This window comes from Suillus subaureus (genome assembly GCF_016647635.1).
Source record: "Suillus subaureus strain MN1 chromosome Unknown BJ212scaffold_15, whole genome shotgun sequence".
In the NCBI taxonomy this organism is placed as follows: domain Eukaryota; kingdom Fungi; phylum Basidiomycota; class Agaricomycetes; order Boletales; family Suillaceae; genus Suillus; species Suillus subaureus.
Window position 1 is genome coordinate 327,144 of NW_024538571.1, and position 26,288 is coordinate 353,431.

At 48.6% G+C, this 26,288-nt stretch overlaps 7 protein-coding genes across 7 annotated transcripts; 3 read left to right on the forward strand and 4 right to left on the reverse strand.

The window, feature by feature from the left end:
• Positions 1-701: 701 nt before the first annotated feature.
• On the forward strand, positions 702-1,312 carry BJ212DRAFT_1271128 (uncharacterized protein; the record flags this gene model as incomplete). The annotated part of the gene is made up of 3 exons (XM_041330936.1): positions 702-806; positions 858-1,061; positions 1,115-1,312. 3 exons carry the CDS (start codon positions 702-704, stop codon positions 1,310-1,312), a joined length of 507 nt encoding a protein of 168 aa, XP_041193314.1.
• Positions 1,313-5,992: 4,680 nt separating this feature from the next.
• On the forward strand, positions 5,993-8,312 carry BJ212DRAFT_172723 (uncharacterized protein). The gene is made up of 2 exons (XM_041342556.1): positions 5,993-7,846; positions 7,900-8,312. The coding sequence occupies exons 1-2, from the start codon at positions 6,034-6,036 to the stop codon at positions 8,076-8,078; spliced, it is 1,992 nt and encodes a 663-aa protein (XP_041193315.1). The 5' UTR covers positions 5,993-6,033; the 3' UTR covers positions 8,079-8,312.
• BJ212DRAFT_1250413 (uncharacterized protein) lies at positions 8,072-8,665 on the forward strand (the record flags this gene model as incomplete). Its single annotated transcript, XM_041329708.1, has 1 exon — positions 8,072-8,665. A coding segment is annotated over one exon (594 nt), but the record flags the coding sequence as incomplete, so codon positions are not given.
• Positions 8,666-8,923: 258 nt separating this feature from the next.
• BJ212DRAFT_1271416 (actin-related protein 2/3 complex subunit 5) lies at positions 8,924-9,548 on the reverse strand (the record flags this gene model as incomplete). The annotated part of the gene is made up of 4 exons (XM_041330957.1): positions 8,924-8,986; positions 9,035-9,217; positions 9,269-9,341; positions 9,403-9,548. The coding sequence occupies 4 exons, from the start codon at positions 9,546-9,548 to the stop codon at positions 8,924-8,926; spliced, it is 465 nt and encodes a 154-aa protein (XP_041193317.1).
• A 383-nt stretch (positions 9,549-9,931) lies between these two features.
• Positions 9,932-12,315, reverse strand: BJ212DRAFT_1299510 (uncharacterized protein; the record flags this gene model as incomplete). Its single annotated transcript, XM_041332877.1, has 8 exons — positions 9,932-11,216; positions 11,269-11,427; positions 11,477-11,590; positions 11,646-11,805; positions 11,858-12,009; positions 12,065-12,137; positions 12,224-12,265; positions 12,297-12,315. 8 exons carry the CDS (start codon positions 12,313-12,315, stop codon positions 9,932-9,934), a joined length of 2,004 nt encoding a protein of 667 aa, XP_041193318.1.
• Positions 12,316-12,445: 130 nt separating this feature from the next.
• BJ212DRAFT_172635 (SWI/SNF complex 60 kDa subunit) lies at positions 12,446-14,255 on the reverse strand. Its single transcript, XM_041342555.1, has 8 exons — positions 14,147-14,255; positions 13,930-14,098; positions 13,731-13,877; positions 13,562-13,681; positions 13,371-13,506; positions 13,189-13,319; positions 12,898-13,137; positions 12,446-12,843 (listed from the first exon to the last, which is right to left on the reverse strand). Exons 1-8 carry the CDS (start codon positions 14,167-14,169, stop codon positions 12,577-12,579), a joined length of 1,233 nt encoding a protein of 410 aa, XP_041193319.1. The 5' UTR covers positions 14,170-14,255; the 3' UTR covers positions 12,446-12,576.
• A 1,992-nt stretch (positions 14,256-16,247) lies between these two features.
• On the reverse strand, positions 16,248-25,785 carry BJ212DRAFT_1480619 (uncharacterized protein; the record flags this gene model as incomplete). The annotated part of the gene is made up of 10 exons (XM_041340120.1): positions 16,248-17,312; positions 17,364-17,479; positions 17,532-18,122; positions 18,185-19,241; positions 19,295-19,471; positions 19,524-22,172; positions 22,235-22,309; positions 22,364-24,551; positions 24,616-25,420; positions 25,476-25,785. 10 exons carry the CDS (start codon positions 25,783-25,785, stop codon positions 16,248-16,250), a joined length of 9,033 nt encoding a protein of 3,010 aa, XP_041193320.1.
• Positions 25,786-26,288: the final 503 nt, after the last annotated feature.

The following is a 26,288-nucleotide window of genomic DNA, read 5'->3' on the forward strand; positions in this document are numbered from 1 at the left end:
CTACCTTCTACTACTTGCCTCTGATGGCTGGAACTGTCCTCACAGACAGCGATGATGAATGTCATGTCAATGCGTGCCCAGTCCAACAAACTAAGCCCACTGCTATCCTCCTCCAACATTCCAAGAGGGCAGCTCTCCCATCACAAACAAAGGCTATTAATGCCTTTTGTGCAGCAGAGGCTGTGAAGTGCATGGCTGAAACTCAACAAGTTGCTGATCCTGGTCACAGCTTGTCCCAGAATTCATCCTTCAGCGACTCTCCCATGCTATTAGGCTCAAGCTCTGCTGCACCCAAGCAAGGCAAAAGGGTGCGTGTTGAAGAAATGGCTGCAGTAATTGATTCGAATCAAGTCAATGATGATGGCCAATTCTTTGGAGACAATGACAATATGGAGATACAGGAGAATGCATATGTTAATCCAAAGTGTTAGTACCATAATCTACCATAAAAATGATCTACTAACACCACTGGTCCACTCAACCATCAGCAAAAAAGAGACGTGTTGAGGCCCAGCCAGATGACGTTGACACAGATGGCATCCCCATCGATGTTGATGTCCAAGCAATTGTTGATGTGTCCCCGACACATGAAGGTAAAACAGCTGACATTGATCATTTTTTTGGGCCAGCATTTGAGAAAACAGGGCCAAATGGGAAGGTAAAGAAGCACTGAAAATACAAGGGCTGTGCATAAGACTCCAATGTCATTGATTTTGTTCACACACTCACTCGTATCTCATAGGAATGGTTGTGTTCTTGTGAGTGAACCTACAACTCTTCGCTGGCATGCAGAAGCCAATTTTGCAGTACATGTTTGTTATCACTGTGAATATAAACTGACAAGTACTATCACACAGGGAAAATACCAAACTTGGGCCAAAACAAATAGATTTGAATTGATGCTGCCTGGTGACATCAAGGACCACAAAGAGAAAGCTGCACACGCTCAACAGGCTATCAACTCACATTTAACTGAACAAAAGCTTGCGGAGTGGGTGGTCCCATACTCTGATAAGCTATTCAAGACAGCAGCTATTGAATGGCTTATAGCAACTGATCAGGTGTGTTTGTACTGTTCAATGGTAGTTCTATTGTTAATATTTGGTGCGTTTAGCCGATACAAGCCCTTGAACATCTGAAATTCAAGGACATGATTGATGTGGCTGCTCGCACGACTAATGGCATCAAAATTCCTGGAAGGAAGGCAACACGTGCAGAGATTATGCGCATATTCAAGAACCACTTAATGAAGCTCAAGGTGACTTTGAATGTATGTCTACTGATTCTCACCATCTCACCATATATTTTCTGATGGGAGGTATTTTCATGGATAGAGTGACAAAGTTCAGGGGGCCGTCAATATCACCTGTGATGCGTGGCAAGCCAGCAATGCAGATGGTTATTTTGCTGTAACTGGCCATTGGATCCAGGAAGACAGTCCCTTGATGTGGGACTGCTGAAGTGCACTGCTTGGGTTCACCAAATTGAACAATGCCCATAACAGAAAACAACTCAGTGGCACACTGTACAAGGTATTGGACCGAGTTGGCATCGCACATAAGCATGGTCATGTTATCTGCAATAATGCCGCCAAAACAGCACAATGCTCGAGGAATTCGCATGGATATACCATCAGCAATACAAAAAGGTGTTCCCTTGGCATGAACAGAAGATAAAGTAAGTCTTTATATTATTGTACTTCATATCTAACAGTTTGGGTAGCTGTCTAGCCTACGTTGTAAATCTTGGAACCCAAACTTTACTCAGTACCTATAGTAAATCTCTGCACTATACTCCACATGACCCCAAGGCACATGAACCTGACACTTCAAAGATGGATGAGCATGACGAGATAGGACTAGTTTGTGCCATTTGTGTCAAGGTCTATCTCATCTTTACCACCGCTATAACTGACTAACATCGACTAATGATTTAATAGGAGTGCTCATCAGCAAAACGGAAGGAGCTTTACAAGCAAGTTCAAGAGAAGGCTGGTGTCATACCTTCAACCCAGTTGCTTCTTGACATGAAGGTTCGGTGGTCGTTGACATACGTCATGCTCAATCATGCTGAGAATAGCCAGAAGGTGTGTCCATAATAGCTCACAGCTGCCTGTGCTCATATCAATTCTCAGCATGTCGACGTTTTTGTATATGAAATGGGTTTGCAGGAGCACAACCTTAGAAAGTGCGCCAAAATAGATTATTTGAGGTTGACAAGTGCGGAATGGATTCGCGTTGGACAGTTTGCAGACCTGCTTTTGGTGCGTGTATTTCAAGTTCAAATGATTTTCATCTAACGACTAATGTATTGTTTTATTGCAAGTATGCAGACATTGCCCAGCAGGCATTCTCATCGGATGCAGGCACCACGCTACACCTTGCAGTTCCTGCCCTCGAGGCACTCCATAAGGCATGGTCTTCTCGTGTGGGCCAGTTAAAGTATTCTCGTTTCGCACCAGCGCTGGAGGCAGCTGCCAACAAGATCAATGAGTATTATGAGAAGACAACAGAGTCTTCTGCATATGTTATGACTATGGGTTTGTCTGTGTAGTTAGCTCATATAATGATTGCTAACGCTCAATGCAAGTGCTCGACCCCATGGGGAAAATGGCATATTTCAAAAAAAACTGGCCAGAGGATCTTCAACAAGATGTGCTTGCATGTGTGGAACGAGTGGTGAGTCAAACAATGCATTGTACATATCTTAATCTTTGACAAGTGTGAAAGTTTGAAGCTTGCTACCTCGAAATGGGTGCACATGCATCAGCACCCCAAACTCGCATCAAGATGGGAAAGGCGAGCAGCCTCAAAAAGCTCATTCGCCAAACTCAAAGCTCGGACGAAGATGAGGATATTCCAGCAGCAGCACCATCAGTGTCAGCTAAACCATGGCAGGCTGATTTTATGAAGTATATGGACACATTGGAAGCAGCACCTCCGCCTGGGATGAGCACCATTCAATGGTGGGGTGTATGTTCCATTCATTTTCTCACTGTTTTATATTACTTACCTTTCCTTCGCACAAGATCAATGCCCAGAGATATGGGCCGGTGTGGTCTTCGATTGCGCGAGACTATTTGTTGATTATGGCGTCGTCCGTCTCCAGCGAGCGCGCTTTTTCTCAGGGCGGGATAACCATCAGCAAACGCTGCAATCGCCTTAAAGGGGACATCGTCGAGGCCCTCCAGTGTGTAAAATGTGCTATCCGCCACGACCTTCTTTTCCGCGAACCAGGGCCGTCGTCCCTCGTAGAAGATGAACTTGATGCGTTCGAGATTGAAGAGGAGTCTGGTGAGAAGTCTGAGGTTGAAGATGAGGGTTGGGATGGTATATTTCTCGAAGACACTCGCTGTGATGACTCGGAATCCGATACTGACATTGATTTACTGTAGTATTTATGTTGAATACATATCTTGTACAATATTGCATATTTTGCATGCTTGGGCCACGGCTTTGGCCTGGCCTGGATTTTTGACGAGCCAGAGCCATCTGAAGCCGGGCCAAAGCCGTGGCTTTTGGGCCAAGCCGGGCCAGAACATCACTATCTCCAAGAGGTTGTCCCCTCTGGAGGATACCCGCTACATTGTGGTCACACATAATGGAGCATCCAGCGGTGCTTTCTTCTCAAAGGTTGACTTGCCTCGATATGGTCTTGATTTTTTCGTCAATGAGGATGGGGAATTGCAGTCTCGCAATATGTGCAATATGGTTGTCGATACCATTCAGTCGACTGGAACGATGTTGGGATTAACCAACCAGCTCGTCTTGCGTCCAAAGTCACAAATTGCCGATGAGCATCCACGCACTGTCATCATCCCTGACGGTCGTATCTCACATTCCAGTGATGGCAACCACACCCGCGTTACTATCACTCCTGAAGGCCCTCAAGTGACGTACCAGTTGTACAGGGTTGATACAGATCTATGCTGTCTCACTGGGAACATGGGTCTGACAAGTAAGCTCTATCAGGCGCTCCTTCATGCTGTTACCAGCGGCTGTCTACCTGATCCCCTTACAGGTCGAACGGGGACAGAGGAAGCATTGCAGCTCCTGCATTCTGCTGCTTGCCAGCCGTTCATGAAACTTCACTCTCGCGATACAGATCTTTTACGTGGGATCAGTTCATTGTCAGCCAGGCGCGTCTGGTATCCCATTCATCTCCAAAAGATGCAGACAGTTTCATGGTCGTCCCTTGCACCCCTTGCACAGCACTACGGTTTTCATCTAGTTGCAAAATCTATCATGGACTATGGCAGGCGGCTGTCAAAATTTTTGGAAGGGTCTGCAAACCTTCAGCTTATCTTTGATCTTCTGCCGTCCACTGATCACCTTCTGGGGCGCACATCCATTCGTGCCTCAGTGGTCTATCCCGAACAGTTTTCTTTGCCTTTTCCACATGGTAACACAGATGGCGTGTATACTCCACACGAGGTCCCTGATAAAAATGCGGAAGAGAGGGCATTCAATGCGGCCCTCATGGTATACCAGTGGCCAAGCAGACTTCCGGTGCAATGAGATCTAGTGGGTTTGTTGACTTCATGGGGAAAGGTCCAGGGTGTTTGCGGATCCCTCAGCTTGCGGTACTCCAAAGATTGGCTTCAACCGGCTTTTCCTCGCATCTTCCTTTCTGCGTGTGATCGCTGCCATAGTGCTACAGAGGAAGACAAATTTCAGCTGGTGTTCACCCTGGCCTCAGCATCTTACAGCTCAACGGACAAGCACGCGCTCATCCCGACACTCTTAGCCTTCTCCATAGTTCCCGAAATTCGCAATCTACCTCGCCTTCCGGAGTTCACCTCCTATGATTTCTCCGACGGCTTTATGCCTTCCCGTGCCAGAGTGGATAATCTCGGCAATTCGTGTATGAAAAAGTATGAAATCAGTCAGGAGAGTCGCACAACTGCAATACCCGGGGAAAGTAAAAAGGCTCTACAAAGGCGTCGTCGCGCAGCTTTCGACAAAATCTGTCGCTCTCAAAAAGAACTCATTTTCAGCAAAGTTTGGGATGCTTGGCCGTGCGAAAAACCACCGACATTTGATACCCCACAAGCAAGCTGGTTCAATCTCAATAAACTGTTGAAGAAACTTCGCCCGGTATTTCGTAGTTGTTGGGCAAACCGTTGTTTGAAGGAGCACTTAAATGCCCAGCAAGTTACTCTCGACCGATTCTACGTTCCCGATCCTCCTCCAAAACTACGCTCGAGATATAATCCCGATTCGAATCTCGATGATGTTACTTCACCAACCTCATCTGTTAATGCACAGTACCTTTTTGACAGGAATCAACCCGTTATACGCACGCTCGGGTCTTCCCAAGTTTCACCCAATACCCAACGGAGAGATATGGTATCCGCAGATCCCAGTGTCGCATCGTCGAGATTGCAAAAGCTGATCAACGACTTTCGCGCTGGAGGAAGCACTAAGTTTCACGAGAACTATGCTAATGATCTGGACCGGAGTAGGTCTCTTCTCTGTGAAGAGAGGCTCGTTGCCTTACCAGATCCTACGGCGTACACTATGGAAGTACTGCTTAAGCACCATTCTCTGCATAGTCAACGGTTTCAAGATTCACTCGCCATTATCACAGACGCCCTCTCTCCTGCTTCTGTCGTTGAGAACGCGTTGTACAATGCTGGGTTGTGGCCCCGAGTTACACCAAACTTTCTCTTCGATCGCATGGCATCTATATCCGGAAATTGTTTGGGAAGGGCATGGCGTATGGCTCTCATTCGCATGTCGCAGATACTTCTCCAACTGCAGCGCTCGCGGAGGCTGGTGGTCCTTGCTGCTAATAAAAACTGGGTTGAGTTCTTCAAGGAATTGGAGAATGAAGAATGCGAGGGATTTGATCCGGAGCTGTACCCTGACTGGCTTTTAATACAGGTACGCTATAAAGAAATCAAGCGTAGATGGTTGCTGATGATAGCATCCTCAGATCGAAAGTCAGTTCTTAGTACGGCCAGTCCAGGTCAAGGTTGCGCTGGAGATGATGTCGCCATCCACAGGAGGAAATACTTCTCTTCAGCTGAATATGGGCGAAGGCAAATCCTATGTGATCGTTCCCCTCGCAGCAGCCGCACTTTTTGATGGCCACAGACTGGTCCGAGTAATCGTGTTGAAGTCGTTGTCGGTTCAGGTGTTCCAGCTACTGGTTGAACGACTCAGTGGCCTTGCACAGAGGCGCATTTTCTATATCCCGTTCTCCCGTGCACTCTCTACTGACTCATCGAAGGTGCAAATGTATCGTGACCTGATGCAAGAATACATGGACGCCAAGGGCATTTTGGTCGTGCAACCGGACTATATTCTGTCGTTCCATTTAATGGCTGTTGACCGTCAACTGTCCCCCAAGAATCATACCGCTCAAAATATGCTTCAGGCTCAGTTATGGCTCGACGATCACACACGCGACATTCTGGATGAAAGCGATGAAATTCTGCACGTCCGCTACCAGCTAGTATACACTGTGGGTCTCCAAATATCGCTTCAAAGTCATCCAGAAAGGTGGACGACGACACAACAAGTGTTGAGTCTGGTCGCGAAGCACGCCGCTCGGCTCATGAACGAATTTCACTCACGTTCAGAAGTGTCCATTCGCGAGCACGGAGGGTTCCCTTTCGTTCGTGTTCTCCACCCGACAGTAGGCGAAGCATTGGTCCAATGGATCGTAGACGATGTCATCGATGGCGCGCTTGAAAATATCAGCTTCGATCAAGCATCTCTTCAAGTGAAGCAAGCAATCCATCAGTTCATCGCAACTGAGAAGATGTCCGACCGCAGTATTAATTTGGTGGAGGATCGTTATAGACATACCACCGCCTGGCCCGGCCTTTTGATCTTGCGTGGATTGCTAGCATATGGTATATTGGTATACGCCCTCAAAGAACGTCGCTGGCGCGTAGACTATGGCCTTGCCCTAAAGCGAACCATGTTAGCCGTCCCTTTTCGTGCTAAAGACATGCCATCGCTGCGGGCTGAGTTTGGCCATCCGGATGTTGCTATCACCCTCACATGCATATCGTACTATTATGCGGGTCTTACCCACGAGCAGCTGATGTTATGCTTCGAGCTTCTGCTGAAGCAGGATAATCCCACGCTCGAGTATGAGTCCTGGGTGCTTGGGCTTCCGTCTGTCCCAGAAAGTTTGCACCACCTTAGCGGAATCAATACGGAATCCGCAGAGCAGCTCCGAGATCTTCAGGAATTATTTGCATGCAACAAGGCAGTCATAGATTTCTACCTGTCTCGAGTGGTTTTTCCCAAGGAAGCGAAGGCATTTCCAAAAAAGCTCACCTGCTCCGGGTGGGATCTCGCTCAGGAAAAGAGACATCTTACAACCGGCTTTTCTGGTACCAACGACAATCGTTGTTTGTTACCAAGTTCAATAATCCAGCATGACCTTGATTACCAACGCAGCACGAATGCCCGAGTCCTGGCGTTCCTTTTGCGCCCGGAGAACAACTACTACACATGCATACCGCCTGGCCAAAAGGTATCACATTTCATCAATGCCCTTATCGCCCAAACCCCCGAGGTCCGCGTGCTCCTGGATGTGGGGGCGCAGATGCTAGAATTGAAGAATCAGGAATTGGCCGAGACATGGCTTCGAGTCAAGCGCGACGCCCAAGCTGCAGTCTTCGTGAATGACGATGATGAAATTGTTGTTGTCAGTCGAAATGGGACAGTGGAACCCCTTGTGTCATCCCCTTTTGCCCAGCAGCTTGACCAGTGCGTGATATATCTGGACGACGCGCACACCAGAGGAACGGATGTCAAACTTCCTTCTGGCTTCCGGGCTGCTGTTACGCTTGGTCCGAAAGTCACGAAAGACCGCCTGACGCAAGGTTTGTAATTCCAGAGTTCATGCGTATCAGTTCGACAATAACCAATGGCACAGGATGCATGCGAATGCGAAAGCTGGGCAATGGACACTCAGTCATGTTCTTCGCTCCAACGGAAGTTGACCGAGGCATTCGTTCGGCGACACAGACCCTGCATTCATTCAAGCCATGTCCAGCCTTGTCGACACTACTGCTGTATTTCATGAGCGCAATCAGTGGGCGCAAACTGTTCTAGTCACACATGACTTCGCTCGTACGGTGGGGACACTCTCTTCGTTTCAAAACGCAAATGATTATCTGCGGCCAGTCAATTGGGTTATATCCAGTAACGTTGGACACTCCCCACTGCTGGTGGTATTGAGCCCGAACGAAGTGAATACACTACCACCTGTCATCCGCAGAAGCAATGCAGTTCACCTATGCATCTATACGCCTCGCACAACAAAAACAATGCAGGCATGCGACAACCTTCGCCTTTACTGTGTTCCTTCGACACCACAGTTGGCACCATTGGAACCACTGATTTGCCAGCTAAACCTTTTTGCCGCCCAACTCTATTTTTCCAGTTATGAGAAGTATATCCACGCTTGCGGTTTCTTGGGGCTCAACGCACCAGATTTGGGGGATGAAGACTTGATGGTGGACAGTGATGGATTTGTCAGGGAGAATCGCCCTAGCAGAAGGGCGTCATGCCTGTTCGAGTCATCCCAGCTTCCTCGGCTGAAAGAATTGTTCGGAATGAGAAAGAAAGGCATGGGATATCTGCCAACTCACCTCGGAAAAATGTTCAATAGCCGCATTCTGACTGAGGAAGATTTTCTCAACTGAGCACCTGTCTAAGGTACGTCTAGGCGTCTTTCTCCCAGGGACCTGACTGACTGCAGTTCTAATCAACAGCGACTAGGGCCTGATGTAATATTGTGACGTTCTTCGTAAATGTATTTGTAGTCGAATCTGAAACGTGTTACTGCTTGAGTAGATTCCATGTCAATCAGAATACTGGAGATTTAAGTTTATTCTGCCGCGTAGTTGAAACCCATTATACCATGTCTGATGCTATGGCGACGGCGGTATGCCAATTCATACAGTTCTTCGGTCGGTCATTACTCGTACAATACAGCCAGTGCCAGCGACTTCCGTCAGCTACAATGATGGTCAGAAATTTATATGTGAAGCAAGCTCCAGACGCACCTTTTCATGCCATCCCAAGAGCACGCTGCCGCTCACATCACCCCAGCCCGGCATCCCCATACCCTTGTAAAGGTACTTCATCAAAGTGTCCTGAGCATCCTGGGAGAGCGCTTTCACGACATTGTTTATTTCTGACGATTTCGTGCTATTCAGTATCGAAACAACCGTCTGCAGCGTTAGGTTCTTGCGCAAATGTCAGCGTATTGGTGCAGTGTCGTGCAACAACAGAGTCACCTTAGCCTCCTCTACATTTGGCCCATAAGGTGTGCTGTCAAGCGCGATCCCCAGGGCTCCTGGTATGTCTCCTCTGCGCGAATGAGTGGTGCTTAGGTTAGATCACATTGCAAAGTAGCGAGATGGGACTGTACTTGGCTAATGTGCTCCGGACTGCTGCCTGCTTTTGTTTCGCATCGCTTAAGACCTGTGCGGGATCGCGTGGATCTGGTTCACAAAGCTCGGCCTCCAGTAGGACATCTTCGTCATATGCATCAATGTCGATCTTTCTAAAAGACATGGTTGTTGGAGTGAAATGACCAGCAAGATGCTGCGATTGTTGCAAGTCACGTGTCTAATTATAGTGATAACCGAGCATCCTGATTCCTGACTTGAACATGAATTCTTCACACCAAATGATTATGCACTTGTAGTTAGTACTAATGAAGATGTCTGTTCTGGAGCTTGTATCGAAGAATGCACACAACAACAAAAATAGAAGTCAAACTCGACCTAGAGGGCCCCGGGCTCGTCTACCCGACGAGTCCCCCTTGACACGATAGACGTAGTGTAAGTAAGTCAGTCAATAATTTAGTAAAACGACAATTTAAGTTGCTTATCGAACCACCAAATGGAGATAATCCAAGACCACTGCACGAAATCGGAGTAACTGCATCCCAAGCTTTAAGTGGAAGACACGTCCAACAGGCTATCAAAAGGTGAGACATTTGGTCCTTGCACACTGCTCGCAGAAGGCGATGGTGTGAGATATGCTGATGTCAGAGGACGAGGACTGTCAGACTGTGACTGGAGCCTGATAGAGTTGCGGCTAGGTAACGGGGGAGCAGCTGCGTTGGTCGGTCGACGTGACGGAAGAGGCGGGGGAGCGCGCTTGATTGCAAAGCTGGTATCAGAGGTAGGTCGGCTGCTTGAAATGGAAGGTGGAAGCAATTGTGGAGATGCGCGACGCGGGTTATAGTACACATCTTCTTCTTCGACAATTTTCGCCGTCACCAACCTTGACTCTTCCTCATCTTCAGGAACGGTACTAGTGACACTCTCTGTATCGAAACCACGTCCAAATCTCGCAGATAGATGGCCCGTGTCCATAACACGACCTCCGAGAAGGTAACCGATATCGTCTTCGCTGTCCTCGCTGGCGGTAGTATGGTGCAAGTCGTCTTCAGATGACTGCCCTGAGCCTCGATAAGATGATGACAATGATATGTTTTCTGTATACGTAGAGGGGAACAACCCCTTCCGACCGTTTGATAAAACGCCAAGCCACCAGTCATCCAGGACTTCATGAATAACAATAATTTCGTCACCAGCTTTAAAGGTGAGCTCATCTGATGAACCCGTAAAGTCATGTAACGCCCGAACAAGCTTTCGTGCATATTGGGAAGGCGGCTTCATGATTTGAGTCGGCATTTTTGGGGACCCATTAAGTAGCTCTTTTGCTTTGGAGCTGGATGATTTCCGAGAAGAGGATCGAGAGCTTGGAGGACGGGGAGAGTCGGTGATATCTGTCTCAGGGTCGTCATCGTTCGTGAGAGTTGCAAAGTTATCTCTGTCTTTCTTCCCTCTTCCCGTCACCGAGTTCATAGCGCTCGATGCCCAACCGGTAACGTTCATCTTCTTACCCGACTTATCTGCCTTTGGAGTCTCGGGGGCACCAGATGTGACATCACTATCAGAACGTTTCCGTGTAGCATTGCTATCGGAACGTTTGCGAGACGCCCGCGACGATGGTCGTGAGATAATCCTGTTCCCTGCGTCCGACTTGCGGCGGGTAGAAATAGGGGACGAATGGTGCTCATCGGAATCGTTAAAGGAAGCTATTGCACCAGACGCATGGGAAATCATGGATCCCTTGGATACAGAATTAAATTTGCCATCGTCTGTGGCGCGTGAGAAGGCAGGAGGGTGAAAGCTCCTCCGTTGAGTCTCGAACTTTGCCAGAGTGGACCTGAACATATTTGGGATCAGAGCTAGATACAGGCTGGCTAGGATGAACATACTCGTCACACCAGTTTGCTTTCACATCCTGTAATACCTCGTAGTACTGCTTGGCGAAATTGAGCTCGAGATCCAAAACCGACGTTAACTCTCGAAGTTGTTGTATCTCATCTTCCTGAATAGCCTGCATTCGGGAGCGCACATCCTCAGCAGTTTCTTCGCTACGTCCTTGTTAGCAAGTAAGATGATTGATGTGGGCGTGTTACTCACTAGCGCAAACGGCTGCGTTGAAGCTCATCCTCAGCTTCTCGTCTCTCCTTTTCTTTTTCCTTCTTGCTGCTTTTGATCTTATCTAACTTGGTGATAGCGGCATCATAGCTCAACCTGTTGAACTCAGGGTGAGCACCTTCAAGACAGCGGGAGCACTAGCTTGTCTTACCTCCTGCTCTCCAGCTTCTTCCGCTGGTGTTCATAGTCCTTAATGTCTTGAACGAAGGTCTGGCAGGAGGTGATGAAGGTATCCTGAAAAGTGAGGGCGTACGCCTCTTGCAGGGTGGCAACCTTGCAATGGGCTTTACCCAACTTCACCAGTGATGTCCCTGGACATATCAACTAAGGGAAAATAGATTGACAAAAAGAATTTTGGCGTACCGAAAGCAGAATCATCTCCAAATTCTTCCCCATGGGAGATCATCACGATTCCCAGTACATCCAGCGGCATGAGTTTCTCCGTCTCTTGTGCAGCGGTTGATTCCTTCTTTTTGGAAAGCACATGCTGGTAATCTTCTGCAGCTGCCTGCAGCCTTATCGCATACGATGTCAATTGGTTCTATGCAGTTCTGCGAAAGGCAAACGCACTTCAGGATCCCTTCTTTTCGGAGCTCGATGTCCTGCTCGATGTCCTTGAACTCGTCCGTGACGATAGTCTTATCTCGGGAGGATATTTTCTCACCAGCCCACTGTTAATTCCAACGGCACTTGAGTAGAGAAGTCACGTAATACAAACTGGCGACTAACCTGCCTCAACTTCCCGAGCTGTGACACGAACCACCTTTATGACTACATAGCTCAAAAGCAATTAATAAAGGACTTGCCTGTCTACTGGCCATGACAGTAAGAATGAAAAAGGTGTGCCGTTAGTCGGACAGACAGCGCTTAGAGCTATTGTTGTCTTTATCCCATGTTTCATTTCGGAGTCAAAAAAAAAATTAAGGTGAGCCGTGCCACTTGCGCGTAGCATAAATTTGGAAAAGATGATCATCGAAAGCTCTTGGCGAAATACACACGTAAGTACAACAATGCAACGATTAGAATAAAATAAGACTGCAAAAGCAGGGTCGACACAGCAAGGAACCTTAATTCTATTACTTTCATTGCATGCCTCGAGATGCCAGGCGCAATCCTTCGTGGACAGCAACAGCTTCCTCAACCCAAGGTAGTCTGAAGAAGTCGCTCCTACGCAATTCTTCAGCACGGATCGTAGCACCTTCGCTCGGTCCACTCCCAAGCACGCTTTCCAAGTCACGAGACTGTGACGCCAACCACATCTGTATGAAATTAGCTGGGTCTCGGGCGAAACTTTGAAGGAATTGCCGCTTCGTGTGCGAGTTATGTAGTGATTGTGATAACAGCGCAATCTACAATTTCAGGCGTTAGAGAAAGAGTCGGACTAAAGGGAGTGAGCATCCTACCTCGTCGTCCAACTTGGTGAGGTCGGACATGCTGTCTTTACTTGATTGTACTGTCACCATGATGCGGTTCTTCAGACTCGTGTCCTCCATCTTGACTTCAATATCCCATGCAGAAGGGCGCTCTAGGGGTGCCTGTGCTGGATTGATGGAGTAATGGATGACTACAGGGTCTGGAGGCATCAAATATCGATTGACTAGCTCTGGCAGTTGGTGAAACATAATGCCTTCTCCGCCAAAGACCTGCAATCATAAACTTTATATGATAGTGAAGAATTAGCAGAGTCGGCGTACCGGTCTCAAGTAATCGTCGGCGCGTATTCTTCGACGATCTGTTTTGTCTTGCAGGCCATTTATTTTGATATAATTCCACATGGCCTGGATAATGCCAACACGACTCTCCTCTTTAATGCCCAAGATGTTGCCTGCGATGTGCCATGAAGTTGAGAATTCAAGTCAAGATGAGCGAGACACACCCAGGTCTGCAGCCACTTTATACTGTTCTGGTGTTTGCTCGAGGTATATTATAAGACGCACTTTCGTCGGCTGGTCTCCGGTTCGCCTTATGGTGAACCCATCGAGAGGCTGCTGAACAGTCGGACCTCGAGGCCACTGAAACAACAAATCAGAACAAGACAGCCACCTCATTTCAACCAAGCTCGCATACCTCGACGACATTCCCGTCTGGATACAAAGTTGGGTCGCGGTCAAGCTCGACGATCATTCGTTTTATGAGAGTCGAGAACTTCCTAGGAGGGACCCTGTCCCGCGCACGTTGATTGGGAAGCTTCATGGGCGTTAAAGCAATACGCTGATCCTCGCTGAAATAGACGTGCCTCTAATAGTCGCCCTTCGACCTTCAGGGACCAGGCTGGAATTCCCTGCCCCGTCTCAAAGTTTACCCCCTCAGCACCAGCTTCGCCAGTTTGCCACAGCTGCCCAGAGACCGTATGGCTCAAGAATAGCCGCAGTGTACGCACAGTCTGATTATCTGTTTAATAGACCAATCGTATGTTGTAGGCATGCGAAACATACAGTGGGATTGCGCCCCAATGCGTCTTGTACTTCCACCTTTTTCCGGTTCATCGTCCAGTCAAGCTTCTTTTCCATCTCTAGCAAGCTTTGGTACATTTGTGAGTCCTCGGCGAACTCTGGGAGCTGCGCAAGAGCATTTGGGACAGATTTGTCGGTAATTTTGCGTCTCCTTGGGATTTTTCAGTATATTGAGTATGAGAATTCATGGACATCGTACTTTGCAACTTTCATCCCGTCCATATTGATAGGCGTACGGGATGATCTAGCACTTGTCCTAGCACAGGTAAGTAATTTGGCAAGGACGGTTTTGCTTATGTAATATTTGTCTACCAGGTCTTAGACCCCAACTCCCCTGCAATTCAATCACTGGCGTCAGCCATCTGGGTCGCGTTGCAATATGACATTGTACATGTAGCTTCGTCTGACGTCGAATATCTTTCACCCGTATCCTTTGATTGTGCTCGATATCGCGCTGCCATCATTTCCAAACCCTATGCGGTCACAGTAATTTTTCTTTTCGAGTGTATCATACTAAGTTCCAGGAATACGAGTCCAAATACGCCTTTCCATATAGGCTGCTTCTCTTGCCAGTCTCTCCCAATAACTATAATGTCACCCAGCATTTCACTGCCCCCGCCGCGTGGGTCGACTACAACTATCACAACCTAACTGAAGTGTTTGCAGAGCCGATTCAGAGGGACATTTGGTGGCCATTAATTCTTGCGACTCTCGACGTGGGCCTAACTCTCATCGAACCCGGATACATGAACACTGCTGGCGTTTGTGATTTTGATTTATACCGGAGGCAGATAGATCTGAATAGAAACTTGTGGGATGCATTGACTGCAGCAAGTGAGAAGGCCCTCGCTAGGACGGGGGACTCACCAGATAATCATTCACCCATTGAAGAAATCAAAGAAATCATCATGCAAGTTGTAACGGGCAACAACAAATATTATCGGAGAGTTAGGTGACTCGGCCGAAATCGTCTTTTCGCTCACTGTATGGTCTGATTACATTCGCGCCCTGTTAGAAACACGAACTCGCTGAATATCGCATCGATCCCAGATAGTAAGCACTTCCATTACAAATCACTTGGAGAAATGCACTGAGATGATCTGGCAGCGAGTAACCTCGCCGTGCATGACCTCATCGATGGACAATGTGCTCTAATGCCTGTTGACAGACAGATACATGCTTCCAAGTCTCGGGGGATTAGCCTCTGAGCTTCTTTTCCTTTTCCATGTCCTTATCATCTCTTGGCACCTTCCACACTATATGTCGTCTCTACCGCTATCGTTGTCACCGGTAGTATCTTGCTTCCTCGTAACTTACATCTTGATGTTTGATACTTAACGAAGTCCTCGTCGTCGTTCTGCCTCAGTGTTGCCCTTAACGTCGCTGAGATTTTGCTCTAGCCTTCACAATACCATCATAACTCACGCCCTTCAGACGGGAGAGCAGAACATTGTAGCCTCTGCCAAAAAGATGGGTCAAGCGGGTGAACCACAGCAGCTCACGGGACAAATTACACCGGAACGCAGCGGTGATCCATGTCGACGAAATCGCTCGTCCGTGTCATCTCATTCCAAAGATGGGACAGTCTGTTGACCGTGGATGGACCAGTACAAATGTCTACGAGTTGGCAAATGATTTCTACTTAAATACCTTTATCGACCTTGATACATTCTGCATGTCCGCCATCAATTAGTTTTGTTACTACTCAGCTACCATCAACTACGAACTGAAATTTTGCTATTGCGATTCCTGATTACTACCAGCGCCCGCTGTAGCCTCCTGTAGCCCACTGTAGCTCTATATAGTCTGAGTTACAGCTACGTGAACTACATAGACCTATGGTGACTATATAGGACTATATAGGCGTCACCAGGACTCCTACGATTTTTGTTTTTTCCTGATGTAGATGTTGTTCTGCGGTTTGAGAGAGATACGTCGAGCGGAGATTGTGATTGATTTCATTATATTTGGACTTCATTGAAACGAGACGCATCCTGCTGAGGGAGCGGTGGGCGGGTGCAACGAAACGAGAATGTAGAGTCACACCCTACTTTCAATTGACTGTGCGGCAAAATGAACGCTCAGTGGATGAACCTCCTTTATCTAATTTATATAGAAATATTGGATGTCTACTCAAGCAACAAACTATAGCATTTCAGATTTGCATATAAATACATTCACGAAGAAATTACATTATGATGAAGGGCCCTAGTGTTGTCACAGTCGTTGTAGACCAGAACTGCAGTCAGTCGGGTCCCTGGCAGAAAAGCGCTAAAACATACCCTAAACAGACCTGGCGCTCAGTCGAGAAAATCCCCCTCAGTCAGAATGCGGCCATTGAACATCTTTCCGAGGTGAGTTGGCAGATACCCCATGCCTTTCCTTCTTATTCCGAATAACTCCTTCAGTGGAGGAAGCTGGGATCGCTTGAACGAACACGATGCTCTCGCCCAAGGGCGATTCTCCTCCCTGATAAATCCGTCACTTTCGGCTATGAAGTACTCGTCCCCCAAATCCGGCGCGTTAAGCCCCAAGAAGTGGCAAGTGTGGAGATACATCTCGTAACTGGAGAAATAGAGTTGACCCGCAAAAAGGTTGAGCTGGCAAATCAGCGGTTCCGATAGTGTCAGATGTGGTGTCGAAGGAACGCGGTAGAGTTGAAGATCATCGCATGCCTTCATCGTGTTTGTGGTGCGAGGAGTATAGACGCACAAGTGAACCACATTGCTGTTCCGGATATCGGGCAGTAGTCTGTCCACCTCGTTCGGGCTCATGACTACCAGCACTCCAAGGTCACTGGATACGATCCAATTGACGGGTCGCAGGTATTCATCTGCTTTCTCCATTACAGGGAAACTCCCCACTGTGCGAGTGAAGTCACGTGTGACTAAAATATTGCGTGCCCACTGATTGCCTTCATGAAATTCAGCAGTAGTGTTGACAAGGCTGGATAGCGCTGGAATGAATGCGGGGGACCCTATAGGAATTCGGCCGGTCTTGACAAATCGACGAACGTCCGCATGCAGGTCCTGAGCTGCAGGTTTTAGTTTGGGGGGTCTTTGAACTTGACGTTCCTTCTCTATCTCGTGGACTACCTCCCTTTCTTGTTCTTCATCCATACTCCTTTCGGGTCCCATTGAAACTCCGAGCTCCTCGCACTTGCTTCGAATGTCTGCATCGCAAACGTCGGATACTTGTGAAGGACTGCGTGGTGCGTACATATCCTCTAATGAACGTTCCTCTGGCTGCAACCACGCTGTTTCCAGGGTGGAAATCGAAGTGGCAGGGGCGCGCGAGAATTGAGTCCATGCGGAATGCCGTGTGCTGAAATCCAATCCCTGTTGAACCCAGTGGAATGCACGCATCTGAATGTCAAGACAAGTTTCGAGCATCGCTCAGTGCAGGATATCTGCCACCTCGACATCGTCGGTATCAGCTTTCTGAGTCGCCGAACGAATGCCTCGGTCAACTTCCGTCGGAGCGAAGAACATGACCGAGTGTCCATTGCCCAACTTCCGCATTCGCATGCATCCTGTATCATTGGTTATTGTCGAAACTTATACGCATGAACTCTGATCACGAACCTTGCGTCAGGCGGTCTTTCGTGACTTTCGGACCAAGCGTAACAGCAGCCCGGAAGCCGGAAGGAAGTTTGACATCCGTTCCTCTGGTGTGTGCATCGTCCAGATATATCACGCACTGGTCAAGCTGCTGGGCAAAGGGGGACGATACAAGGGGCTCCACTGTCCCATCCCGACTGACGACGACAATTTCATCATCGTCATTCACGAAGACTGCAGCTTGGGCGTCGCGCTTGGCTCGAAGCCATGTCTCGGCCAATTCCTGATTCTTCAATTCCAGCATCTGCGCACCCACATCCAAGAGCACGCGGACCTCGGGGGTTTGCGCGATTAAGGTATCGATGAAATGTCGCACCTTCTGGCCGGGCGGTATGGGTCTATAGTGATTGTTTTCTGAGCGCAGAAGGAACGCCAGAACTCGGGCATTCGTGCTGCGTTGGTAATCAAGATCATGCTGCACCATTGAGCTTGGTAACAAATAACGATTGTCGTTGGTACCAGAAAAGCCAGTTGTGAGATGTCTTTTCTCTTGAGCAAGATCCCACCCGGAGCAGGTGAGCTTGCTGGGGAATCCTTTCGCTTCCTTGGGAAAAACTACTCGGGACAGGTAGAAATCTATGACTGCCTTGTTGAATTCAAACGTTGCTGAAGGTTACGGAGCTGCTCTGCGGATTCCGTATTGATTCCACTGAGGTGGCGCAGACTTTCTGGGATGGACTGAAGTCCAAGTACCCAGGATTCATACTCAAGGGCGGGATTATCCTGCTTTAGCAGGAGCTCGAAGCACAACATCAGCTGCTGGAGCGTGAGACCCCCATCATAGTATGACAGGCACGTGAGGATGACAGCAACGTCTGGATGGCCAAACTCTGCGCGCAGCGAGGGCATATCTTTGGCGCGAAATGGAACAGCTAGCATCGTTCGTTTCGGGGGAAGGCCGTAGTCCACGCGCCAGCGACGTTCTTTGAGGGCGTACACCAAGATACCACATGCTAGCAGTCCACGCAAGACTAGGAGGCCGGGCCAGACCGTAGTGTGTCTATAGCACTTCTCTACTAAGCTGATGCAAGTGTTGGAGATCTTCTCAGTTGCGATGAACTGGTGGACAGCCTGCTTCGCGTGGAAAGATGCTTGGTCGAAGCTGATGTTGTCAAGTGCCCCGCTAACGACATCTTGTGCGATCCATTGGACCAATGCTTCACCTACTGTCGGGTGCAGAACTCGAACAAAAGGGAAGACTCCGTGCTCGCGAGTAGACACTTCTGAGCGAGAGGGAAATTCTCTCATGAACCTGGCAGTGTGCTTCACGACAAGACCTAACACTTGCTGTGTGGTCGTCCACCGTTCGGGATGACCTTGAAGTGACCTTTGGAGGCCCACAGTGTATACCAGCTGGTAGCGGACGTGCAGAATTTCATCGCTTTCATCCAGGATGTCGCGTGTGTGATTGTCAAGCCACAACTGAGTCCGAAGCATATCTCCAGCAGCTTCAATCCGAGAGGGCGCCAGCTGATGGTCAGCAGCTTCAGTCAGAGGGGGCAGCTGACGGTCAATAGCCATCAACTGGAATGACAGAATGTGGTCCGGTTGCACGACCAAAATGCCCTTGGCATCCATGGATTCTTGCATCAGGTCGCGATACATTTTCACCCTCGATGAGTCGATAGAGAGTGCGCGGGAGAATGGAATAAGGTACGCCTCTGTGCAAGGCCGCTGAGTCGTTCAACCAGTAGCTGAAACATCTGAGCCGACAACGACTTCAGTACGATTACTCGGACCAAGCTGTGGCCATCAGAAAGTACGGCTGCTGCGAGAGGAACAATGACATAGGATTTTCCTTCGCCCATGTTGAGCTGCAGAGAAGTATTTATTCCTGTGCATGGCGACATCATCTCCAGCGCAACCTTGACCTGGACTGGCCGTGCCAAGAACTGACTTTCAATCTAAGGGCGTCATTATCAGTTACCATCAGTGATTGATTTCTTTATAGCGCACCTGTATTAAGAGCCAGTCAGGGCACGGCTCTGGATCAAATTCCGCACATTCTTCGCTCTCCAACTCCTTGAAGAACTCGTTCCAGTTTTTGTTAGCGGCAAACACCAACAGCCTTCGCGAGCGTTGCAGTTGCAAAAGTATCTGCGACAACTGGATAAGAGTAGCACGCCAAGCCTTCCCCAAAGAACTTCCTGCTGCAGAAGCCATGCGAGTGAAGAGGAAATTTGGTGTAACTCGAGGCCATAGCCCAGCATTGTATAATGTGTTTTCAGCAGCAGAGGCAGGGGAGAGGGCGTATGAGATAGATGCGAGTGAATCTTGAAATTGCCAGCTATGGAGAGAATGGCACTCGAGCAGTAAATCCATCGTGTATGGCGTAGGATCTGGTAGGGCAACCATCTTTTCATCACAGTAAATTGACCTACTCTGGTCCAGATCATCGGCATATTTGCAGCGAAACTTGTCACCACTTCCTCGGGCACGAAAGTCGTTGATCGGCTGTTGCAACCTTGTTGTGACTCCGGAGTCTGGAGATATAGAATCTCTTTGACTCAATTTGTGAAGGACTTGGGGCTCATGCATAGATATAACAGGTGCATCTCGACCGAAAAGGTACTGGGCATCAATGGACGAGGCCGGTGATACAACATCCGATTCCTCGAGGTGAGGCTCAAGATCATATTGAGAGGGTAGTTTCGAAGGATGATTGGGAGTGTAGAACTGGTTTAGGGTCCCCTGCAGGCTATCCAGGTGTAGCTTCAGACGACGGTTTCGCCAACAGCTGCGAAATACTGGAGAAAGTTTCCCTGACAGTATACTGAGATTGTAGCAGTCCACTTGCAGCGTATTAAGTGCCGGAGGATCTTCGGACGGCCAGGCATCCCGAACTCTGCTGAGAATGACTTGCTTTTCAGAGCGACACTTGTCTTCGAAAGCTGAATAACGACGCCTCCCAAGAGTTTTTTCATCTTCTCCGAGCATTGTAGGTAGGTGTCTCTCCTGGCTGATTTCGTAATCTTCGGTGCACGAACTGATGATATTGTCCAATATCGTATCAGACAGCATGAAGCCATCCGAGAGATTATAGGACGTGAACTTTGGTGGGCCTCCCAAGCTACGAAGTTCAGGAACTGTGGCGAAGGTTAGGAGTGTTGACACGAGCGCATGATCTTCCAACAAGCTGTACGATACCGAAGCTAGGGTGAACACTAGTTGAGATGTATCTTTCTTTGTAGCCCTACGACAGCGGTCATACGCAGAAAGGAAAATGTCGGGAAAAGTTGGTTGAAGCCAGTCTTTGGAGTACTGCAAGCTGAGCGGCTCGCCAATGCCCTCAAAATTTTGCCACTGAGTCAACAAACCAAGGAGATTACGCTGCACTGGAAGTCTGCTTGGCCACTTGTGCACCATGAAGGCGGTTCGAAATGCCCTCTCTTCCGCGACTTTATCGGGAATATCACGTGAAGAATAAATAACATCTGTATCACCGAGTGGAAATGGAAGAGTGAACTGATCAGGATAGATCGCCGATGCACGAACTGACGCGCGCTCAAGAAGGTGGTTGGTGAATTGTGGAAGCTCATAGGCGAGCGGAAGGTTTGCAGACTCTTCTGAGAAAGTCGCAAGCTGCATGCCATAATCCATGATAGATTTTGCGGCTGGATGAAATCCATGGTGTTGTGCAAGGGGCGCAAGGCATGACCACGAAATTTTCTGCATCTTCTGAAGATGAATGGGATACCAGACGCGCCTGGTTGACAGCGAACTGATCTCGCGCAAGAGATCTGTGTCACGAGAGCGAAGCCTCATAAACGATCGGCAAGCTGCGGAATGCAAGAGATGCAACGCCTCCTCTGTCCCTGTTCTGCCTGTCAGGGGATCAGGGAGGCAGCCGCTGGTAACAGCGTAAAGGAACGCCTGATAGAGCTTACTTGTCAGACCCACATTCCCAGTGAGACAGCGTAGATCTGTATCAATCCTGTACAACCGGTATGTCACTCGAGTACCTTCAGGAGTGATGATGACGCGGACATGGTGACCATTCGCAGAGTATGAGATACGACCATCTGGGATGATGACGACGCGCGGATGCTCATCCGCAACTTGCAACTTCGGGCGCAGGATGAGTTGATTAACCAATCCCAACATGGTGCCAGTAAACTGAATGACATCAACGACCATGTTGCGCATGTTACGGGACTGCAAGTCTCCGTCCTCATCAATGAAGAACTCGAGGCCATAACGAGGTAAATCAGCCTTCAACAAGGGAGTGCTGCCGGGTGCTGTATTATACGTGACCATGAGGAAGCATGTATCCTCCAGAGGACGCAGCCTCTTGGAGATCATATCCCACATCTGGCTGCGTATGTCGACATGGGTAGCACCACTGGAATTCTGCATCGTCGAGGAACCCGAAACAGCAAATTTCAAGACCCAATTATCAGGCGAAAATTTCCACGCATTCTCTGCTGGCCGAATCTCGATTTCCCTCGTGCGAAGGTTGAGCCAATGAGTATGGCCTGCTACCAAGATTGTGGGTAGGTCGTCCTCAAATTTGTGGCTCGGAATGAGCTGGAGGATGGGTGAGTCGTGTTTGATATGCTTCGCATGGATGATGAGATTGTTCGAGTCACGGAGAGAGAAAGACACCTTCAGGAATAAGCGAGTGCATCATTAGTTACTAAATGATGGGAACAAGAGTAACTACTAACCTGATGGTCGCAGAGGTTCCCGCGGGTCGCATATTCCATTCCAGGAATATCAGCTGGAACGATGTCCAGAACTTGCTGTAGTTGATAGGTGAGCATGTACCGACAAAGCTACAACTTTCAAAGACTCACATCGCCGAAAATTGATTGGTAAGTGGGATGTTGGACTATCATTGAAGGGAGCCTGCCCAGCTGCTTCCCGTCAACAAGCAAGCATCCACTAATCAAATTGATGTGCACGTCCTGTGGTGATTGGGAATGCGATGGAGCAGTTTGCGCCACAAGCCAACGAGAATTTGAAGCCGTCAGTGCCCTCCAAGGAGTTCCTGGTCTGTGACTGCCCCAAATCTTGACCATCGCGGAATCGAGACCCTCCCTGTGAAGCTCTGCGTATCGACGAATAGCTGATTCTAATGCGTGGCAACATCTCTTGTCTCGCTCTAGCAGTAGCTTGGAATGTTGTGGAAGATTACTCAATTGGCTTGGAGTGTTGTCATAAATCATGACCGCACAATATGCAAAAACCCTGATGTCATCGTCCGATGTCAGGAGCAGTGAAGCGTCTCCGTCAACATCGAAAGTGCTGCGACAGGTGACTGCTATATCCCGTACGCGCGCTTGTAAATCCTGGCTGACCGTCTCCTCGTTGCTAGCTTGCAATTTCCCAGATAGTTGTGTCAACAACGTAAAAGTTGCAGTTCGTATCCTTCGAAGGAACAAGTATCCGCGACGTTTGACACTCTCTTCCTGAGTCGAGGACAAGATGCGGCACACAAGCATGACGATAGTGTCGATTGTGACAGCTTCCAACCAATTCCCTTCAACGCTCGCCATCAAATTCTCCAGCTCTCTGAGTAGTGCACCCAGGAAGGGCACGCTGTTCAACTCCTCGTGCCAAATAAGGCCATCGTCGGACGAAAATGGGCCAACCTGTGAAATAGCTTGCGCCAACAGTAGATGAACCTCCTCACGTCGAAGATTGAGCGTCCTTGCACGGAGTTCACGTAGCACGTTCATCCATTGCAAGCGAGGTCCACTCCGCAAGGCTCCGAACGCGATGAATTCGTATATAGTCATGTCCCTGTGACAATCTGCCTGATTAGCTATAACCTCGTTTGACGTGTGGGATGTCCCTGCAAGATACTGTTGCAAACCATCATATGGTCCCTTTGGAAGAAGGAAAGTGCACAGCTTGGTGGCATCGCATCGCAGTAGTACGTCTGCCGCCCATGTATCTGTGGTTGTGTCGAAAGGCCGAAATTTGAGTCCATTGTTCACGCAGACTTTGGTGTCCTGCATAGGAATGCGAGTGTTACTGTAATGACACTTGGAGAAAGGTTTGGCATCTGACGCCAAAGTGAGCCTTTGGCTTGGGTGACACGTGCGGTATTGATGCAAGGCATCATATTTTTGCAGTGTCATGAAGGGACAAGTGGACGAAATCTTGTTTGGAGTGCAGATATCAACGAAGACATGAAATGTCATGGATCTCCACATGTCGAACGCAACGGGGCATGCTAGCTCAAACACGACCACTATCGCCTCCTGTTTACGCTCTGGTAGCGGCCACTCATGAACTGTAATCGTCATGGATTGCATCTCCTTCTCCACGCAACACTTTTGACAACGCTTTTTGTTGTGGTACTCCCAGCCGCGGGAGTTGACAGCGTATTCGTGCGCTAAATTTGCTGCGCGCGTCTCCAGGTCACCGTACCTCTTGCTTAGGGTCCGAAGCTCGGTCAACTTCTTCCCCCGCTGTTTCTGACCATCTGCCTCGATGCGAACCTTCAAACTCTGCAGCTTGGATGACTGGTAAAAGTATCGCGCTGCGAACGACTTGTCATCGCTGGTAAACGAGAATGCTGAGAGACCGCTGGAAGCCTGGCAATGACGAGCTTTCAGGTAGGCGTACAACATCTTCAAACGATCAAGGCCAGAAGCTTTGCGGATTAAAAGACACTCCCAAAGTGTCAATGGGATTTCGGGGGAGTATTCTGCCAGGAGTGGAGTTTGTCCAACAACGATCTTATCCATGGCTACCCAGAGCTCAAGAAGGGTGAGAAGCATGATAGATAAATTCTCCGGGTTTCCTTTATAAGCCGTAAGCGCTCTCGAGGAGTACGCAGAGGCGCATGCCTCAATCGAGACGCATACGGAATCAATACTCTGAGGTGCAACGCGCGCCACCCAGTCGTCGATCCCTGAACTAATGGCGGTCTCGAAATCTGCAAGGGCAAGAGATGGTTCTGAGGCATGAGCAGCTACCAGGAAGCTAGTTTTGGCGTCAAGGAAATCATTGATTGTCCCGCGCGTGTGATGGCTGGGATTGAATGAGGCTGTTTTGGGGGATGAATGCTCGTTCTGCAAAGCTTTGGCATATGTACTCTCGGCTCGTGTTCAAGGAAAGATGAGTATCTCGCAAGGCTAGGAGGGTCTCAGGAGCCCAAAGAGGCGAGATCTGTTGCATGTTCTGAACAGATCTCCATCTTTCCTCCAGGACACTCCTTACATCACTGGTGGCTTTATTGACCATCTGCGACAACTCCAGAGATGCAGAGGATCCAAGCTTGAAAAGGCGGCACGCAATTTTCGCCGACATGAAGTGTAAGATATCATTCGACAAGCCATAGCCGAGGGCAAGGGTTGTGAGCCTCGCCATGAAGAACAGCATGAACGATTTATATGTTGTTCGTCCAAGAGCACTGCGCTCCAGAGTTGTCTGTAAGGCAACGCGAATGACAAGCCAAAGTGGAGACCGCCTCCACGGCAATTTCACGCTGTCCCACAGCACATCATCTCCGATGCGCTTGCGGATGCGAGGAACATCAGCGATGCTCCCGAGGCCACGCAGTATACCAGTCAGGAGTTCCGTGATATATCTTGGATGTGAAGTGTCCCTCTTTTCGAGAACAGTGGATTTAGCCTTTTTCCTTGTCGCCGCCGCATCAAGGACATCCTGATCCATACAAACAAGAAAATTCGCGAGCTCGGTGGCAAAGGTGGCATTATCAATGTTCGTATCTGGAACTGTGATAGCAGGTCCAGGATAAGAACAGATCAGCTTTCCCTTTGCGCCCATTACTGCGGTGGGGTCAGGAGAGACCTCAAATGACTCGAATATGGTCTCGGATTCGAGTTTTCTCATGACCACCGCAGCATTTTGTGCGCGAATCACATATACAAGGACATCTGAAAATCGATACTCAACACAGAAAACAATGCAAATGAGATGAAAACAACAGACCTTCAGTGCCCATAGCATTGATTTGAGATTCGACTTCCTTTGAAGACATCACGCTGAATCTGATTGAATCTTTGAGATTGCGAAGCATTTTCAAGCTGCTCATCCAAAGAAACAGCTTATTGGATGGCAGCTGGTGACTGAAGGCGATAGCAGCATCAAATACTGCCTGAGATAAGACCAGGTCGTTCTCGAGGGATTGGTAACTCCCTTGCGGTAACTTGAGGGGAAGGAGGACATGATTGATGATATATTCCAGGCTAGGTTGATCTTTTGACTTGGAAAGACGATTTGCTGTTGAATATTGAGCCATGTTGCTGATAGTACGAGAGAGAGGAACCACTGACGGTGATTTTTGGCCCCTCTACTAATAAGGAACCCCTAGGCGCTTGTCCTCACGCCTCAGTGCTGGGATTGGATTCGCACAAAGCGAGAACCTTTGTGCACAATGCATCACACTGGCAGAAGCTTCCCATCAGATCTGAGAAGTGGCATCGATATGAGCATTGAAGCTATACCTTGCGTGTACTAGAAGTTCGAAGGTTTGATGCTTAACTCAGATAAGGAACTTCGTTCTATTTCGTCTGCCTTATTACCTTGCGGAGTTACCTTGCGGAGCAAGGTCTCTGAATGCGGCGTGACCTGTGGTGGTAAACATCACAAAATATACACGTGATCATCGCGAACCGTCTGACACCAGACACACCAAAATGAATTAGACTGCGTTATTGCTGATTCTGCACAGAATTACATTATGGCGAATGAGATAATGGTACAAAGTATCTTCAAGAACGATCCTCCCGAACAATAATTACA